Raw genomic sequence first — 21,301 nt, forward strand, 5'->3', positions numbered from 1 at the left:
GTCGGGAAAAATCTGCAGAGTAATCCGCAGCGTGTGCACATAGCCTAATGATAATGCTGTATCTGAGCACAGAGGCCGTATCTAACAAGATGGACTGTATGTATCTAAACATAATGCTGTATCTGATCACAGAGGCCGTATCTAACAAGATGGACTGTATGTATCTAAACATAATGCTGTATCTGAAAAGAGAAGCTTAATTTAGGAAGACATTCAGCTTTCTCTTTAAGCCGTGTTCACATCATGTCTCTTCCACCTGATGTGGCAGCATGGCAGGTTCCAGGATTCGGAAACGCCAAAAGACGGAGCCATAGATTTCAGTTATCACATGGAGTCCAAAACATGCAACTTTGGACTTATTTTTTGGGGGGAGGGCTCAGCCAAACAACAAGGCTGAGTTTGCATGCACTGTCCCCCGTGGAATCTATGCCTCTGCCTCGGCCACATCCAAACCTCATTTTCGAATCCCCTGACGGAATCGTGAACGTGCGTCAGAGATGTGATGATGACACATACATACATACAGCTCCTGTCTTTGAGTTCACACGTCAGGGCTATTTCTTGTATCAAAGTTGTGTCATTTTTTTTGAAAAATGTTACATTTACATAATAGCATTTCATTAGGAGCTCTAACACCCCAGGGTTAAACTCATCACCCACTTAGGAAATACCAGCTGAAGCTTCGTGCAGTTAAGATCCACACCAAAATTAATGGATTAGATTGGGAATAAAACAAACACTTGGAATTAAAGAAGCGATTACAGTACGTAACTTGGAGCTCACACAACATTCTGACTGAGGGCTTTACCTACTGATGGTGCCAGTACTACACACCTCACACCAGGGCAGGGAGGGCTGGACGGACACCACTTGGATGACACACGTATGGCCACCAAGAGCAGTCTTTTTTCATTGACAAGTTTGAGCCATGAATTGAATCAATAATGGTCATGTCTCTAGATCGGGTTTTTTGCAATCAGTTCACACAAAAAATGAACCACTTACAGATTATAAGCTTGCGGGCACTTTAATTGTAAAGTGTTGCGGAATATGTTGGCGCTATATTAATATAATTATTATTATCCTTGAAAAAACACAGAACATTATACTAAATGACGACTAAGAGCTCTTTCAGAGATGATTGCATAATCGTCAGATCCCAACAATGTGATATTTGTGACTTATCCTATATGATATGTGATTTTTATCGTAAGCCCAGAAAACTCCATTTACCTGTTATGGACAGAAAGATACGTGGCGCTCTTAATGGTAGATGAGAGCTCAAGTAGGATCCAAGTAGCCCTCCAAAATAAATTCAGAGCTTTATTAAGGAATAGCAATCCTCTATGCATATGATTAACGTTTCAGCCGCCACTTGGCCCTTCTTCAGAAATAGATTGCAAAAAGCAATCCTCATCACAGCACCATAAGTTTATCACCTAGCGCTGTCTTTTCTGTTGTCTGCTTGCTTTTTGCAATCTGTTTCTGAAGTAGGCCCAAGTGGTGGCTGAAACGTTAATCCTATGCATATACGGAGGATTGCTAATCCGTAATAAAGCTTTGAATTCATTTTGGAGTGCCAAGTTCCCCAATTTAACAATTAGCCACATAAATTCCAGTGAGTTTTCTCTGTTAGGTTGCATTTATATGTCTACGTTGCATGGTCCATGCACAAACAGTTATTTCTGGACTATATGCCTACGAGGCTGTTGAGTTCTGGTAATGAGACCTGAAGCTGGTCTGGAAATCAAAGAAATTGTTTCTCCTGTTTTAATACATCTATAATGCAGCCACATTTTAGCGTCCATGTCAGGTTTGCAACCTCCAGTTCTTCCCCCAGCATAGTTCTACAGAACCAAAGATAGATTACTATCAGGTTTTATAGTTATTTAAATTTAATCTGTCACAATCTTTTACATTTTTTATTAAATACATTTTAAACCGGAAGAGGCTGGTGAATATACTTTGAAAAGCCATGTCAGAATGGCTGAATAATCCCGTTATTAAAATGAGACTTTAGATTCCAGCTAAAGAGTAAGAGAGCTCATGAGTCCAAGAGTATTCAATCTCTCTGTCCACCAATCCGGCCTGACTGATATTTGCTGCATGCACTGAGCAATGTGAGATCTCAGCAGGGAGGAGGGACACTGCGAAGCTGTCAATTAGGAAAGGTGGGTGGAGATTGCTTTTAAACTTTAATAAGGCATTATACAGCCATTCTGACAAAGGTTTTCAAATTAAGTACACCCTCAGGCCTCAGATCTATTTAATAATCTTTACAGTCTGTATTGTCATATCTGGTGAAGCAGAAATGTGGGAGGTTTAGGTATTGTGGGCATAACATACATGCTTAAATTTAGTCTTAGTTTAAATAATTTCTAGTGTTTGTAATGCCAAAATCACTATTATACATATTACAGGGGTCTAACGATAGAGTAAGTTTATGGCACTCGCCTTGCTAATTCTTTCCATTTTATATGGGAACACTCGACTATTAATTCATGACTATTACAGGCTGCACCTAAACCCTGTGGTTAACCCTGAATCTCATTGTTGTGAGAGCCTCAAATTACTGATAAATGTTAGTTGAATCCGCTGCGGATGAATAAAGCATTGTACCTTCATCCCCTTCTGATAGATACTCTGCATCACTGAGAATCTCAGGTACATTGGCTTTACGTACTGTGTAATTCAAGTAAACATAAGTAAATGGCAGCAATGAGATGCACAGGAAATTCATTTCTTTTGCACACAGAAATATTTGCTTATTGGCCAGCGCTAATTTTGTCCAGTATACCGCAATAATAGATAAGATAGGCTGTAAAAATGTGTGAGAGTAGACATGGGTAGCTGAAAACTATTACCCCTGATACCTCATCAAAGTGCGTTCTGTTAGGTATGTTATTTTGGAGCTACCATTTCCTGTATTCTAGGGGAGAAAGACGGACACGTTCCCGACTCGCTAATTAAATATGAGGACTGACCGCTCCGCCTCGTAGACATTACAGGAGCAGCACATCCGGGTGAAAAGCAGAACTATCCACCAATAAAAGTCTAATCTCTGCGTCTAACTTTATGTTTTTGTGGTTGATTTGCGGTCATTAGGTCACATATAATAATATAGACCATCGACAGGAAAACAAAAATTGCACTATAACTTGAATGGGTACCTTATAATGATGAGCGAACGTGCTCGGATAAGGTGTATTCGAGCATGCTCATGTGCTAACTGAATGTCTTCAGCGTGCTTGAGAATTATGTTCGAGTCTCGGCACCTGCATGTTCGACAGCTGCAATAACATGCGGGGATTTCCTGTTTGTTAGGCAATCCCTGCATGTATTGCAGCTGTCTAACAGCCATGAGACATGCAGCCGCGAGGACTCAAAATTATTTTTTGAGCACACCAAAGACATTCAGTTAACACGCGAGCATGCTCAGATAACACCTTATCCAAGCACGTTCGCTCATCACTAGTACCTTACCCTACCATAAGAAAGAATATATAGATTTCAAATGATAACTACATTTATCTTACTTTATCTTATCTTTCCTCCATTACTTCCATGCTGAAGTGGCTGTTTTAGCTGCCTAGTTCATTCATTCAGGTTAGCGGTTTTGAGCTGCAGGTCTGGCAAATATCTAGGCTTCCGTGGCAATGCTCATACAGGAAGACTGTTAGTAAATGGTGCCGGAGAATGGTGGAAGGGAGCAGAGACGCCCACACTGAAGGATAGATATTTGTTAGACCTGAAGTTCAAAATAGCTACTTAATGAATGAACTAGGCAGTTCAAACAGCATGGAGTCTGGGGGAAAAAGGAAGAAAGATAAGATAATGGAGTTCATAACTTTGCAAAGGCTGATCAATATTTTACTAAAAAATATGTATATATAATAAAAAATATTTATATTTATTTATGAAAAACATTGAATTTTTTTTACACTTTTTACATTTACTCCTATTTAAAAAAATGAATAGTTCCTAATGCCACCTGCCTAGTGCTGCTTCTGTATTTGCAATTTTCTTTAGGTGGCAGAGTGTGCGCAGTACATTTTTATTCCATTGGCACAATTTGCCCTCTGCTTTGAACGCACAATCCTCTGCCTGGCCAGAGTACATTTACAGAGCCGGCTACTGTGACAGATCTACTGTGCCTTCTCCGTCATCTGTCTTCTGTCACGGTAGCTGCATAAAGTATTAAAATTAGATTCCTCCACCCTCGCCAGCTTTTTAAATGCTACCCTGGGCAGGAAGGAAGATGACACTTTTACAGCTAAGGAGGATATAGATTTACTGTGCATGCTCGGCCACTTAGGCGTCTTTCACACGTCCAGATAATTCCGGTACCAGAGAAATCGGTACCGGAATTATCCGTGTCCGTGTGCTCACGTAGCACATCAGTGTGGCACACGTGCGGCAGCCGTGTGCCGCCCGTGTGCCGACTGAGGACCACACGGACCGTGCAAGAGACAGAGCTACAGTTAAGCGCTGTCCCCTGCGTGCGGTGCTGAAGCCGGTATTCATCCCTTCTTCCCAGCAGCGTTCGCTGGAAAGAAGGAATGAAAAATTTTTTTTTTCTTTTCCCTTAAAAATAAAGTTTGCGCGTCCCCTCCTGCCTTCCATCCGCCGCTGAGAGGAGACATCGCTGGAGCTGAGTGTCGTTGAGTATTTCCTGGCAAGCGGGGGGGGGGACAGGGGATGGGAGGCGGGAGGGGACACACAAACTTAATTTTTGAGGGAAAAGGAAAAAAACGCTGCTGGGAAGAAGGGATGAATTCCGGCTTTAGCACCGCACACGGGGGGGACAGCGCTTACTGTAGTGCTGTCTCTCCTGCGGGCAGTACGTGCTCACGGAGGAAAGTGCACACTGTTCTCCGTGTGCACGTGTGCGGGACGCTTTGCGGACCGTGCTGTCGGAGAAAAACGGACATGTCTCCGTGTTTTCAACACGGACACACGGTCCGTGAAAACACGGAGACATGTGCATAGACCCATTCATTTGAATGGGTCTACGTGTGTCAGTGTCTCCGGTATGTGAGAAAACTGTCAGTACACGTACCGGAGACACTGACGTGTGAAAGAGGCCTTAGAGAAAGTTGCAAATACAGAACCTATAAGCAGGCAGCATTAATAACTCTAAATATTAATCATGGATATCTCTAGAACCAGACCTTTAGATATTTTTAATAGGAGTAAATTTAACAAGTTTAAAAAATACAATTTTCTTCATAAATAAATATAACGGTGGCAACAACCCCTTTATCTAATTTAAAAGGTTACTCTAAACTGGGCAAGTTATCACCTTTCCAATGCATAGTTGATAACTTGTTGATTGCTGGGGTCCGACCACCGGGCCCCTCACCAATCACAAGAACACGTCTCTAAAATTACCCTTTAAAATAGAGTGGTGGCCACCCTACATTGCCTGTGGGACTGATGGAGATAGCAGTACAATAGACAATGAAAGGAGAAGTGGCATGTTCGGCCACAACACCAGTCCAAAATGCATTTCAGAGTCCAGTTCTGAATAGTGGTGAGAGACCCAGGTCGGATTTCCAGTGAACTTGTTTAATTGGGAAAAACTTTTTCTAAGAGTTATTTGGGTTTCTCCATGCAAATTGCTTCTGCAGAGAGTAAGAGGCTTAGATCTCTAGCGCCACCTATTGAAAGCAACAATCCTAAAACTCAATATCGACCTTTAACGAGTCTTGCCATATGACTTAGGATAAAAGTCAAACCAGAATCTCAATTTACAGACACATTGTTTCGGGGTATTGCTCCTCATCAGTGCAAAGTATGAGATCTGATTTGGCTAGGTGAGAGGCTTAAGACTGGGATCTAAGGAGTAACGTTTCTCCATGTGGAGAGTGACAAGCAAGGCCTCGCATGTCAGAGTGAGGATATATATACGTATGCATTGCGCATATGTCTCCTCACATACCAAGCCTAGCTTGTCACTCTCCACAAGGAGAAACGTTACACCTAAGATCTTTGGTTTCTCCAGAAATGTTATTTCAGACAATTTTATAACATGATAAATTAACCATAATTTCTGCAGTAATGACATTATGTTTATGATTTGCATGACCGCTGCAGCCAATCAGAGTTGAAGCTGGCATATACTGCATGTGACGAGCAGCAGGATCAACAGGGAACACCAAAGTGGTGGCTTAGGAATGGCTGGGAATGTGCAAGATGACTTAAAATTGTTCAATTACTATATTACATTCCCTGCTGTTAACCAAATTTTACAAATAATTTTTAACTGATCTGGCACCCAAAGCTTTTAAGCACCATGAAATGTATGGTACCGTTACTAATGCGCCATACTGTATGGCAATTTTAATGAGGTACTGTATGGTTATATGTGCACTGTAGGAAAGTTATTGGCCTACTTATGGCACTGTTGGACATCGTATGATATATGACGATTTGTACATATATTCTATGATCGGGGTGGAGTTCCAATAGAGGGTACTACACAGGGTCCGACATGGGCTGCAGATCCTGCTGCTACCTCTGCGCACCCATATCAACGCCCCTGACTGAACAGTAAAATCTCTGCGCTCAGTCGTCTGATTGTCCTCTTAGTTTGTAACTCTGTGCGGCTTTATTGGGATTTTAGGAATACTGGATTCAGATCTAAATAAATTTTACTGAATATTAAATTAATGGAGGCAAAAAGTTAAAAGCTAAAACTCTTCATAGAGCTGGTGATGACACAGATAAAAGGAAGGATATACGTTGTTCCCATACCTTCATCATCTGACATGTCCAGGACCTCGTTCATTGTTTCAGGAACATTCATTTTATGCTTTTCAGTCACCATCTGTTGGATTAAAAAAAATAAAAAAAGAAAGAAATGATCACTTCCTATGTTAAGTTTGGGATATACGAAGCCAAGTGTGATAACATAGTTGGAAAAAAGCAGCAAGATGATGTGTTGTGTGTGTGGCGGCTTTCATGCCAAGAGAAGAGCAATTCCTGGAGTTGATAAAAGATTTACTATGCCTAAAACACGTGGGCCCCAAACTCTGAAACCTCAACACATGGAATACACGCACAGATATCTTGATTAATACATCCAGGCCTAAAGGAAGGTCACCGTGCTTAAAGGGGTTGTCCTGCGGTCAGAATGTCCAGCAGATAGGCAGGAGTTTGTGTGGAGCAGTGGTCAGAAGTTGGAAGAAGCCAAACAGAAACCACCAAGTGAGAGAGGACCTTCCCCACTGTAGGTTAGTGAAAAAAGGGGGCAGCGGGATGAGAGTAATGCATGTCTGCAAGATCAGACGACACGTAGGGTTTACTTGTAGCCTTCAACCATGGAGACATGGCTGTAGAACAAAAGAAAATAAGTGTAAAAAGGTTCATGATGTTAACGTTATGAAACATCTTTTAAATCTGAAGCACACAATAAAATAAGTGACTGGACATCACTAGTTCGGCATACTATGCATTTCGACATCTCACTTGTGACAGTGGCACATCCAATCACAAGGTTCAGAGATGCGGTTTTGCTACATAAATCTTCCCTCCTGCTTGGTTTACATCTATCTCCACTCTTCTCAGACTTTAAGAAGCCAGAACTGTCAATCAAAGAAGAGGAGGAGGGAGAGATAGAGGTAAAATGACTGATAGGAAGGTGTATGTAAATGATTGCTTCCGCCGTGAAGCACCGAGCGACTTAGGCTAATTTCACACTAGCGTCGTTCGACACACGTCACAATGCGTCGTTTTGAAGAAAAAACACACCCTGCAAAGTTGCCTGCAGGATGCGTTTTTTCTCCATAGACTTTCATTAGCGATGCATTGCGACGGATTGTTATACATTGCATCCGTCGGGCGACGGATGCGATGTGTTTTTGCAGTCCGTCGGGACAAAAAAACGTTGCTTGCAACATTTTTTTGTCCGTCGGGTCCGCTTTTTCCGACTGCGCATGCGCGGCCGGAACTCCGCCCCCTCCTCCCCGGACCTTACAATGTGGCAGCGGATGCGTTGTAAAACTGCATCCTCTGCCCCCGTTGTGCTTTTACTTCACAGCATGCGTCGGTACGTCGGCCTGACGCACTGCGACGGGCCCGTACCGACGCTAGTGTGAAAGTAGGCTTAGTTTGGACAGTTATTCTGTGCTGTCAGAGTCCCTTAAAGAGAATCTGTCAGTAGGATCCATCCTCCTAAGCCGGGTACATGGGCATGTAGGTAATAGGAAGGCAAATTAAATAATACTGTAATGGGGGGAATCCCTCCAAAAATATTAACTCCTACACCTCTAACGGGTAATGTCAAACTTGAGCACTATACTAAACATGTGGGGGGATTATATATATATATATATATATATATATATATATATGTATATATATATATATATATATGTATATTTTGACCAGAAACCCACTGGTGAGTCAATGTGAACATGTATATTTTGGCATTACTAGAATAATGCTAAACTATCAGGTATTCCAATACATAGGCCATATATAGTCATTTGATGGGTATGTGCATCTTGTAAAGTGATGACATAAGCTAGCAATATATCATCTGATATCTGGGACCCCCACCACTCACATGGGAGGTAAACTGGAGTACCCTGCAGCAGTCACTAAGCAGTGTATGGTATTGCGGTGCTCTGCTCTGCATATACCGTAACTTACATCCGGCCACCGCTGGAGCAGATTTCAGCTGAATCGGTGCAGGTTCAGTATGAAAAATTCTCATTGATCTTATATGGGTGACCTATCCTATGGATAGGTTATCAACTGTGTAGTCCAGAGCCACCCCATTATACCCATTCCTGGGGGTCTGGGGTATTACAGTCACATACTATGTAACTGCGTCATTTAACATTCAGTAGAACTGAGCGCTGATTTAATGAGATTGGTATTTCCAGCCAACGACCTTTCATGTTTTGTCATAATAAATGTGTAAATCTATATATCCAAGCATAAACTATGGTAAAAGTTAAAACAGTAAAATGCTTGTATGTAGATTGCATCTTTCATAAGAGATTTAATTATCTGGTTGCAAATCTCCTCAATCATTGTGGGCTGTGCAGCTCATCTCTCAGCCAGAGATTTGGCTCATCAGTAGAACACAACGTGTCATCACCTGCTTATTGTCAATGCTAGGAGAATGGAGTTACTGGACGCTTTCACATCAATCAAAAAGTGTTTCCTGTAAATCTACATAGAAATAATGAATTGTCGTTTTTTACGCTCCCATCAATGTTGATGCATTGCAAGGGACATCAGTAAGAGGACAGAAATACTGTAAATGTAGAAACCAATGGCTCCAGTATTTATAGATCCTGCCTCCAAAAAAAACTGTGTGCACAAACTGTAACCCTGCGATATCCATAAAATACCACCACTTCTAGATTATCTTTTCTTAGAACTCTACATTTTGCCGTCCCCTTGTTATTAATCCAAGCAATGAAAGCTCAAATTGAGATGTTACAATTCCCATAGTCAATGGGTCATGTACCTTAACTCAAACTATCAGACCAGGGGCAGACACAGACAGAAGATGGCCTCTGTGCAACCAAAATATATTAGTTCTTTGCAGTCCTCTTCACAATAGACCGTGAGCCCTCGCCAGCAGGGTCTTCTCTCTTCTTGCACCAGTCGATGACTTGTTTTGTTCGAGATTATTGTTATTGTTTTTTATTATGTACACGCCTTTTCACATGTAAAGCGCCATGGAATAAATGGCGCTATAATAATAAATAATAATAACAATAATAAAAATAATAATGTACAATTCCACCGACTTTGGAGGTGGAGTTGGGCCCCATTACCCATTGCAGCTTCCCTTTTGTTAGGGGAGGTGCAGACGGCCATATTATTGTTCCGATTGTGAGCTGACAAGACATCTGGATCACATCTGGACCAAGGATAGTCTATGTGGCCGTGCAGTATCTGTCCGAGGAAAAATAACAGCTGTCTGCCTGAGTTTGATCAGAAATTCGTATTGCACTCCGACATTCAAGTCAATGAGTCCATGGAAAACATCGGACTGTGCTTGGCTGACATCTGAGTGAAGTCCGATTTTTACAGACTGACAATGGAGAAGATGGAGAATATCTATTCTCCATCTTCACCTCATCACAGAGAACAGGAGTACATTGTGATCATGCTCTAATCAAACTCTGAGTTTGATCAGTGTCTTGTGCATTATTGGCCGGAACCCGAGAGAATTTACGGTGGTCTACACGAGCCCTTAGACAGTGTATTGACCCCCAAGGGAGGAGTGACACCCTCTTGGTAATTTATTCATACAAGAGGAACAGCACTAAAAAAGGGTCTAGAAAATATGCTCTAGAATTGTTGTTTCATGATGAATGCAGTGTTTTAGTATAAACAGACTAGAGTAGAGGACAGCTCCTTTTTACACTGGATGTGAAGGAAGTGATGACTGGGGCTTCTAGTGATCAGCTCGTCTCCATGAGACTCTTTCCTTATAAAGGAGTTGTCCACATTAGCCAAACGCTTTACTAGAATATATTATCACATTATTACAGAGAGTAGCTGGTACGAGGAGCACTGTAGTGATATAAATCCACTTACCACTGTAGTCAGAGTCTCTTCCGTCACCACCTTCAAAGTATCCACCACTGAAATGTAGCCCAACCTTCGAGCAATGGCGAGAGCGGTGTTGCCATTCTGGAGGAAAAATAATACAGCAACGCTTTGTATTAGTGTCAGAGGTTAGACACCGATAGCCTAAATGTGAAGACCTGTGACTGATTTTTCTACATCCGTACACCCACACCAGACGCCTCCAGCTCACTTCTCCTGATCTACAACTTTCCCTGTGAAGTTTCTGCTCTGATGACTCTTTCCTGGATCTCATTCACACATGAAATCAACGCTGAAAGACAACATCCTGCATGCAATAAGCACAGAACATGAGCAAGTGTATAAAGCTTTACTAAAGAACCACTGGAAAATATATAATGAAAAATATTTAATGAAACCTAATTGAAAAAATGATGGTTAGCCCCAACTGCATGCAAGAAAAAAAAAAATTGTCCTCAAAGGTGGACATGCCCATTAAGGCCAATTTTTTGGTTTGTCCTTAGATTCATCATTTTTTGGTTTGTCCTTAGATTCATCAAGTATCAAAACAAAAAACAAGCATTTTATCAATTTTTATTTTATTCATTTACTGTATCTATCTGTGCATGACACACATTTTTAGCCATGTAGTTGTTGATGAACATATTTAACACAAGTTCATATTTTGGGAAAAAGGATTGCATTTTTCTTTTGCTAATAGTTGTTTGAAAACAGCGTGAAAATAACAAGCGATCTTTTGTGAGAAACTGTTCCCTATGCAAGACCCAGGGTTTTGGGGGACCATTTCCAGTATCAAACTGAGGAGTAACTGATTAGATACTTAGCGACTACTTTAGAATGAGTCTCCATCTTTTAACATCATGTTTTTGTTTGGTACAATATTTAATGCTGATTTATTTCCCAATACATCTTCATGGTGATCCAAGTCATTTTTATTATATACGGTACATTTCTATATCTTCTGCAATGTTTTCGAGAAGCAAAAGAATAAAAAATGAAGCTTGGACTCGCCATAGCTGTCTCTATAGAGGGCTTACAGTACTGGCCACTGCTCAAGTATTGCGTTTAATGTATAATAGTATTCCGTAAGATGCACCAGTGGTAAAAGTAGACCACCAGAATTCAAGTTATTTTTATCCCGGTTACAAAATGGAGAGGCAGATTGTCTAAGGGACGGCATTAGCCGGTTGTTGTCTCTGTGCCCAAAAACGCCCGACATAGGTGACCCTAGGTGTGTGCACATGTTACTGTTTCAGCTGCTGACACCTTCAAACTATGTTCTGCCATGATTTGCGAGACACTTAGACCCTTTAACTCTACGATGACAAAGACAAACAGGTTTACGAAAATAAACTCTTGTTTACTAGGTCTGAAACATATGTACAATGGGTAGCAGGAATGATGCTTGAGTTTTTCTGGACAGTATAACAGATGTTCACACTTGACTGTTGCGGTCGGCGGCACATTACTTGTGTAGAATGTTGCAAATGAATAACAGGCTACGCTGGGGACCTCCATCTACCCGGTACAGGGCCACGGGGGACAATGTGTTGCACTGTGACCACTGACCCCCAAAGTGCACGCTGTGAACGGTGTGAGGGAGCCCTCCCTGCTACCACCTTACAGTCGTACCCCAGCACGGCTGATCCTGTATTTATTTACAAAGACCTGCAAGTCTGGCTAACACTGAGACTCGCTTAAGATCCACTTCCAGTAGGTTCCCAACTTGCCTGCTATGAGGATAACTGCTGCCACTGTTCCTTGCTGAAAAAGTGCTACCTTCTACGTCTGACCTTGACACACACCTGATGATGATCAGAACTGACTGAGGGTGTCCTTTCTTCTCTCTAGCTCAACCAAGACTGACTATAAAACAGAAACTAATCCCTAGTGCCCATTTACTCCTTCCCAACTTTGGCCTGGCCCTACAGTTAACCCTGTCACCCCTGACTAAAAGGAAACTGCAGTCTACATCAAGATAAACACACAATCATAAACAGGCCACATCATATATAATGACAGGCGTCTTCAGAAATGGTGTTCCACCATCTGTTCCACCATCTTCTCAGCCTTTACAGTTCGAAGCACGACTGCCGGGTTTTTCATTTTGTATGGGCTCAGCAGCCCCAAAGGGAATGAATGGAGTATCAATCAAGCATGAGCACTACCATTCCATTCTAGTAAAATTAAATCTTCCCCATTCTGTCAACTGGTGCAGGTCCCAGTGGTCAGACCCTCACTAATTAACAAACTTGTCACCTATCCAGTAGAAAGGTGATAACTGTTGTCACCAGTAAGTCCCTTTGAGCAAACCACAGAAAAAAACCTAAATCAGTATTTAATGTCTATAATGCACAGAGCGCAAATTATGTGGATTGTAAAACATACTGTTCTGAATATTCACTTACCACAGTGACTTCATTGGGGGAGGCACCATGCTGGAGTAACACATTGATGATGTGGGTATGTCCTTGCTGAGCAGCCTGATGTAATGGAGTATATCCATTCTGGAGAAAATAAATATTGCATGAATAATCTTCAAGCGAAAATCTTCTCCAAAACCAAGGAAAGCAAGTACAAAGAGGGGCTCATGTACTAACGATCTTAATATATTGAGCTTTATTGGTATAGACATTACATATGTCACTGATATAAGTGACATCTCTAACGACATAACAACACAACAAAGAAAATCCCTAAAACGGTGAACTTATTAATATGGAACCATGGGAAGATGTGTAAACTTTGTTATTTGCATGTGCGCGTGGCGTGACATTGAAATCTGTAGTGCAAGATTACTTCTCCCCCAACCACCATGTATGTTACATTTGTAAATTGTTAAAAATTACAACCCACCTTGGTTTTGGCATTGACTTTGGCACCATGCTGCAGCAGGAAGTTCACCATTTTAATGTTCCCATAGTGGCTGGCTACATGCAGAGGAGTGTATCCCATCTGTAGAACATAAGAAAAGACAGGCGATTACCCCCAACTCCATTCATAGCTACATTTTTTTCTTTTACTGTGTTACCTTCATAGCCTTTAGGCGCATGTTCTTTGTTCACAACACTATGATGTGTCACATCCACCACCCAAATTTTGTACTATTCCCTGTAATGTTAATGGTTATTAAAATGGCCAATAAATATAGAGTAAAAAAGAAAATTATACTAAACAGTTTAATTATTAACCATGTGAATTTCCACAGTTTTATATAATTTCCATGCCTTCAGCCACTCCAAATCTATACTATCTCAACAATAGAAACCAGGCAGTGCAGACACTTTCTTTATTAATTGGTTTTGAAGAAGTGACACGTTCTTTGTTCCTACAATTACATTGTCACGATCCAATTTTCGATTTGTGGCAGATCTGGTTTGCTTCTGTTTAATACCTTTTTTCCTTTTTGGTCATCGGGGGTTAATGCAGTTTTTCCCCCTCTGGTGGCCGCTCGTGTTATTGCATTGCTTCTGGTTCAGCTGATGTTTGTAGTGACCACTCCCTCCATCCTTTAAAAGGTCACCTGGTTCATCAGCTGACTGTCGGTGTTAGTTCATTCTTCAGCGACCAAGCCAGGAGTAGGAGCTAGCTGAGAGCTGTTTGTCTACTGCTGTGTCCGTTACAGCTGGTGTTTCTTTCTGCTGTGCTGTGCCTTGCAGCATTAAGCTAAGTTTGGTTTTCCTTTTACTTTTCTGTTTTTGGTGATATTTTTTACTCTGGTGCAGTCCACCTTCCTTTGGGGGAGAGGGGGTCACTTATAGGGCCTGAACAGGAGACAGGGATACGCTGGCGGCTCGGGCCTCCTAACCTTCATAGGTACCCCCGAGATAAGGGAGAGCCAGGACCCCTTTATAGTGGCAGGGACAGGTGCGGGTTCCAGTACGCCGTGCTGCCCCTTTATCGCCGTATACGGTGTGACATACATCTTGATTTAAAATGAACCCGTCAGGACATTTTTACTAATCAAACTAAAAGTTATGACAGCAAGGGCCAGAGGACAGCAATAAAAATGACATGTCTTGTAACAACCTGATGTTCCATAGCTGAGAAACCAGTTTTTGAAGCCCCATGGAAAGCAGTCTGGAGGTGCATTGGGGGCGCGTTGATCTGCTCCAAGTGCAAAAACATCCCAAATGCACTGTCAGGATGATTTGCCTGTGGGTTCAAAGTTTGTTTTCTTAGCCATGGCGCATTGGATTACTACAAGATAGGCTTCATAGTTATTGCTGTACTATAATCTGCACAGCCATGCTGCCAGTTTGAGTAATAAAATTGTCCTGATATGTTCCCCTTAATGACTTGTGTCAGGCAATAAGCTATAGAAAGCAATAGCTTGGGAACCTTGACATGTATAATTAATGGCTAAGATTTGGACTTCAAAGTTTTTATGTGCAATATACGTGTATAAAATAAACAAATATATATAACATAACAAATATCCAATTTCTGTAGTATTTAAAAAGAGAGAGGCAGCACTCCAAAAAATGAATACAAAAAGTGTGAACTTTATCAAGCCGATATGGCCAAGCTTGAGAAAAGTCCTGTGAACCGCAGCCATTTGGGCTTAATAAAGGCCACACTTCTTTTTGTATTTATTTTGTGGAGTGCTGCCTTTCTCTTTATATATATATATATATATATATATATATATATATATATATATTTTTTTTTAAGATGTCATACATCACTTTAAGGATACTAATGAGACACAGTAATATATTACGAAGGGTAGAAAAAATGCATATGTCCTTCTATTCAACTTGTTTTCCTAAAGTGTTCATGAAGATAAAGGCAAATCCTTATAGTGAAAAATTTCTTTGTAAAATAAGAGGTAAACTATTTGTGTAAAGGTCATTCTAGAACCTAAAAATCCATATCTTGAGACCATGTACTTGCCAACATTCCCATATGTTACTGGACTCTCCTGCTTATTGTTTCCCAAATGGGGCACTTCTTAAAGATTTAGGGGGAATTTTGATACTGATAGATATATATTTTGTGTATATTAAAACGATCCAGTCAGCAGGATTTTGCTAAGTAAACTACAGGCATTGTCATATTGTCGCTGTTACAGTGATTAAATTGATTTCTGGGGTGAAAAAATCCATCTTGTAGTTCTTGTGTAATCAGTTTAGGAAGTTGTCAGTTAATGATATGTCTGTGCTCCAGGGCAGGACTGTAGGCAGAGTCTTATATTCTGCTCGAAGCCAGAGAAACGAAGGAAAGACCTGCCCACAGGCCGCCCCAAAGTACAAACATGTCCCTTATCATAGAGACAGACTGTTTGGGCTTTGGGGCGGCCTGTGGGCAGGTCTCTCCTTGGTTTCTCTGGCTTAGAACAGGAAGTTAAGACTTTACCTATAGTCCTGCCCTGAAGCACGGGCATATCATTAACTGAAAACATCGATCACACAAGAACCACAAGGCAGATTTCTTCACCCCAGGTATCAATTTAATCAGTGTAACAGCGCAAACATGACAATGCCTGTAGTATACTTAACAAAATCCTGCTGACAGGTTCACTTTAAATACAGTTTGAGATATTAAGTATTGGGTTCAAATACAAAACTAGAATATCTACATGTAGACGTTTCAGTTGGAGCCCAGGACATTCAGGTTATCCTTCTACCTGTAATTATTACTCTGGTTAGCTTTTCCCCATGAACCTTACTTTAAAATTCATCAGCATGGCTCGGGGAGGCACGACTACATGGTAAGAGAGCAGCAGAAGGAATGAAAGAAGATACCACAAATATCATTCATGCAAATATTTAGCATTTTCCATGAATATTTCATATTTGTCTCACCTTTATGAATATATTCAGAAAAGAAGGCCACTAAGTCAGTCATTTTACATTTCCTTGACCCCAAGGCTTTTGCAGTTTAAATGACAACTAATCATGTTATCACATCTCTGTGGGCATGCGTAATATAATTTTGCAGGAGCGGCATCACCACTGCCTCTTTGCAGATATCTGCCTCTCTGACATTATGTAGTAAGCTGGGTTTATCCATCCTGAATTCATCGGCGCACTGAGCATGCCCTGGAAAGCAGAGGTGATGTAGGACACAGCCAACTGCAAGATGTTTAGAGCCACTGGTATCGGCTGGCCGAGTCACTGCTGCCTCCCTGGTCAGTGCACCGATGAAGCTGGGATGCATACAACCGGCTTCAGTACGCATTGTCAGATAGATTTGCAAACAGCTCAAATATCATGATACTCATGAACTTATATAATTTTTAAGATGTCCCCATAAATAGATTTTTGCTTAGGACACTTACATCTCCTATCATACGCAGCACACAAATAATAAATACCTTAGTTGTGCAGTCGGTGACTGTTCCATTGTTGAAGAGGACTTGGGCAACGCTGACTCTATCCTCCTGAGCTGCCAAGTGTAGAGGTGTCAGTCCGCTCTATAAATCATGTGCAATATCAGTATTTAGTATGAGGACAACTTATTATTTCTATTCACCAAATATTAGTGACCTTTTTGTAACCTCTAAACTGATCCTTAAAGGGTTTATCCAAAACTGATTTTTTTTACTATGTGCCTAAAAACTAACAGGCAGGTAGTCGATACCTACACCTGTCTGTTGTGCCTAGCGCCGATCACTTTCGGCACACAAGTCACAGACCGCTCCTGCCAGTGAATCAGCGGCTTCACTTCTGCTTTACTGTGTGGGGAGCTGGCTGTCAATCAGCATGACGTCGGCAGTCACACCCGGTCGATAGGGCAGCCCGGAAGAGGAGTAGCTGCTCTGTTGATGTTGAGCAGCTGAATGGCCGGCAAGATCGGTCAATGACCGCTCTGTGTCGGCTCCGGATAGAAAAGGCAGTTAGTTAGCAACCACCTGTCTTGTTTGTTTCTAGGCCCATAGTAAAAAAAATAGACCTCGATAAATCCTTTAAACTTTTTTAGGAGTCCTTGAAGTCTATCCCAACTACTGCATAATCTACCCTAACACAGATATGTAATAATAGCAAAATCTAAAGGTAATGTATACATATACTAGTTGGCAAAATATTCTTGGTTTATGATTAACTTTTCCACACAATGCAAATTTACATCCTGCCTGACGAAATAGGCTAAAAAGATTAGGTGCTTCCAGGTGTTTTTCAGGTAGAGACAGGAGTTTATCTTGTATCTTTCCGCAGATTGTGTTAGCACAAAATAAATAACAAGGAATATACAGTATATAAACATATAAATGGGTGTTGTTCTCCCGTGTTAAGTATTTCATTTTCTATTCAACTCTTTTTTTCAAGACTCAATGGTCCACTAAACAGATGCTAACCATTAGTGCCACAGAGGTTATTTATAAATATAGCCTTATATACTCTATAGGATTGAAATAGAATTAAAAAAAAAGACAATAGCTTTATACATAGGATCCTGGAAGGAAAAGTGAAATGTTTTGTTAAAAAATGACTGGGATGATTTTATAACATGGGATTTGGAAAGTGTTGTCTTTCGGACATTCTGGTTTGGCTGGTTTTGTCACAATGTGCATAAGCAATGGAGATTATGTTGCTCTGTCGAGCTTTATGTATAAAACATCTATTCAATGTGACGTAGCAGGAAAGCGTTTAAAACATTTACAATCAGAGCTACAATATTTGCAAATTTCCTTCCCAAATTAGAAAGCATGGGTTAGGCTGGAAAGAAGGGGAGAGGGTTGGTAAAATGCTTTGTCCTGATTGGTAAACTGATGAGACACCCAGCTACTTGTACATCTGCAGACACATGAGCATTTACGGTATATACATATACATTGCTCAAAAAAATAAAGGGAGCACTAAAATCCCACATCCTAGATATCACCGAATTATATATTCCAGTTGCAAATGGATGTTAGTGCCCTGCTCGCATTGATGTTCCATCCTGGATGAGCTGCACTTCCTGAGCAACTTCTCTGGGTTGTAGACACCGCCTCATACTACCGTACAGTACCTCTAGGGGTGAGAGCAATGACAAAATGCAAAAATGACCAAAACAACAGCCAAAAGGGAATGGGAGCAGAGAAATGGTCTGTGGTCACCCCCTGTGGAACCACTCCTTTATAGCGGTTGTCTTGCTAATTGCCTACAATTTCTACCCGTTGGCTGTTCCATTTGCACAGCAGCAGGAGAAACTGATTTACAATCGGTGTTGCTTCATAACTGGATCAGTTGATTTCACAGAAGTGTGACTGACTTGGGAGTTACATTGTATTGTTTAGGTGTTCCCTTTATTTTTGGAAGCAGTGTATATATACACATACATATATTTCTTCTTCAGATCGACCTTATGCCATGTTTTAAATTTGACAATTCTCGCCTAAGGCACAAACAGATATTTGCCTAAGGTCTGAAGGAAGACGTCAAACCTGATTTTCTTGCCCGATAGTGAATCATAGATTTATTTTTTCACTATCACTTTATAAACCTGACAAAACCCTTTTTTTGTAGCACTTCAGACACTTTGGCAGTGCATTAATACATCTCATCATATCTGAGGTTTATTTACAATCAGACAAGCTGAGTTCCCGGGCATTTTGGAATATGTTGGCACTATGTAATATGGCTTCTCTCTAACTGATTAGTATTTTTGTAGTATTTTCAGTACCTTGTTGCTAACATTAACATTAGCATTTCTGGTGAGAAGCAGAGACACCATATCCACGTGGCCCTCCTGGGCAGCTAGATGGACAGGAGCTATTCCTTGCTTAGTAATAGCATTGGCATCAGCACCATATTCGAGTAAGGTGGTAGCTATGTCCATTTGGTTTTTCTTTGCAGCAATGTGAATAGGAGTGTAACCATTCTGAAAGGAAAGTGACAATGATTGATCATTTTTACCATGGCACTGAACATCAGTAAATCAGACTCATACACCCTACTACGCAGAATCCTATTTGTCAGAAAATATATAGCACGAAAAGACCACCCCCACCCTACCCGCGTAACTAACAGACGGTATTGTTCCTTTAATCCAATGTTAAAGGATATCTATAGGTAAGACTACAGAAAATAGGAATAAGAATAAAAGACAGACTGCGGTGTGACTAAAAGCCACCTGTATCCGTGATATGGGTGTCAGAGAACAGTAGTAATGACAGAAAAATATCTGAAATGGGTTGACAAACCCTGTTTACGAATGTTTTATTGGGAGACAGGGATATCAGACAGGGTCTCCTGCTGGTAACCATGAGGTAATCATGACTACCCCTGTATGACACCTGACCCGCAGACCAAACGCGCGTTTCGCGTGGTCTTCCTCAGGGGAAGTGATATGTTGTGTTCAGACATACCCTATATACTACCACCGCAGATGTCAGTTAAACAGGCCTGATTATCGGTGCATGCGTGTATGTAGCGAGCGCCGGAAGTTACATCACTTCATGGCTGCCCATGTGACACAGTGGGTAAGGGAAAAAACCCTGTGACATCAATGATCCACATGTGTCACAAACAGGGCGACATTAGTGATGCTCTGGAACGCATCACGTCATATTTTTTTTTTTTTTTCGATGCGTTGGATCTCTAATTTGGATTTTTATATATGAAATAGTTAGCAACTAAGGCTGTTGGTTCTTAGGCCCATAAGAAAAAAATATAATCGTCCCGAAAAACCCCTTTAACCCCAAAACAGGAATTAAAACTAAATATTAATACATACTAATATATTTAATTCTGAAAAAGTAACTAAACTTTGTGTTATTTAACTATCCTCCAGGCATTCCAAAGTTGCGATCTTTTTGCTAAATACTTTTACATAATCTCTCCTAAACATTGCTGTTTTATACAGCCAGTTCATGCTTCATTAAAATCTGTTTTCAACTGCTGCTCAGCCAAGCTCTATATTCTGTTTATGGGAATAATCCCATCTTAGTACAGGAATATAGAACAGGGAAATCCTGTGCTCTGTGTATTTGCATACAAAGTAGTCCTGCCTGAGCAGCAGTCAAAAGCAGCTTTTAAAGAAGCATGAACTGACTATGTGAAAAAGGAGTGCAGCATGTTTTTGAAAGAAAAGGAAAAAAAAGAAGGTAATTAAGCACATTCTAAAACATCATAACTTTTCAATGCCTGGATGATGGCTAAATAAGAACAAAAAGTTTAACTCTATAAACTGTATGACATCAAATATGGCTACAACTATCTGGGGCAGCAATAATGGGTGGCTTTGTAATGAGATGGGATTTGTTAAGTATATAGGATATTTGTTGCTATCCAGCCTCTACATAAAAAGCTATGATTAGCATTTGTAGGTGATTTATTTTAAAGGAGATGTCCGGTATTAGAGAAAAGATCTTTTTTTTCTAATCCCAATATAAGGTGGACACTGTTCATGTTGATATCAATAAATTAAGTCACACACAGAAAAATAGTCTGAGTCCCTGTACCCTCCTGTCCATTTCTAATAAAAAATCTTCTTGTTATATTTAACACTTTGTTATGCCGATTGCTATTTACTCCTTCATTTAAAAGGTCAGTGTGGACACTCGCTCCCTTTCAGCAGATATCAGATGTGCATGCCACAACCCACAGAGCATGATTTGCAGATGTCTAATGTCAAATGCATTTCTGTGTTATTAGTCACCAGTCCCTGTCTGTGAGGGTATGCCTGTTATTGTTGGAGGTCCTAGCATAATGACGTATGTCATTGCTCACAAACAGTGAAAGGTGTTCTCCAAAGCTAAACTTTATTTTAGGCATAGATATTTTCAAAATAACAA

General features: G+C 40.7%; 1 protein-coding gene across 34 annotated transcripts in view; it reads right to left on the reverse strand.

Moving 5' to 3' along the window:
• ANK3 (ankyrin 3) overlaps positions 1-21,301 on the reverse strand; it is an 853,965-nt gene that overhangs the window by 176,581 nt on the left and 656,083 nt on the right. For 26 of the 34 annotated variants that reach the window (XM_069753579.1, XM_069753580.1, XM_069753578.1 and 23 more), the window contains 7 exons: positions 19,189-19,386; positions 16,898-16,996; positions 13,435-13,533; positions 12,987-13,085; positions 10,567-10,662; positions 6,757-6,829; positions 2,620-2,682 (listed from right to left, as the gene is read on the reverse strand). In XM_069753579.1, coding sequence (XP_069609680.1) covers positions 2,620-2,682; positions 6,757-6,829; positions 10,567-10,662; positions 12,987-13,085; positions 13,435-13,533; positions 16,898-16,996; positions 19,189-19,386 — 727 coding nt within the window. The remainder of the gene's footprint in view (positions 1-2,619; positions 2,683-6,756; positions 6,830-10,566; positions 10,663-12,986; positions 13,086-13,434; positions 13,534-16,897; positions 16,997-19,188; positions 19,387-21,301) is intronic. The other 8 variants (XM_069753584.1, XM_069753587.1, XM_069753586.1 and 5 more) reach the window with 1 other exon arrangement.

The sequence above is a fragment of the Ranitomeya imitator genome, chromosome 2, assembly GCF_032444005.1.
Source record: "Ranitomeya imitator isolate aRanImi1 chromosome 2, aRanImi1.pri, whole genome shotgun sequence".
Classification (NCBI taxonomy): Eukaryota; Metazoa; Chordata; class Amphibia; order Anura; family Dendrobatidae; genus Ranitomeya; species Ranitomeya imitator.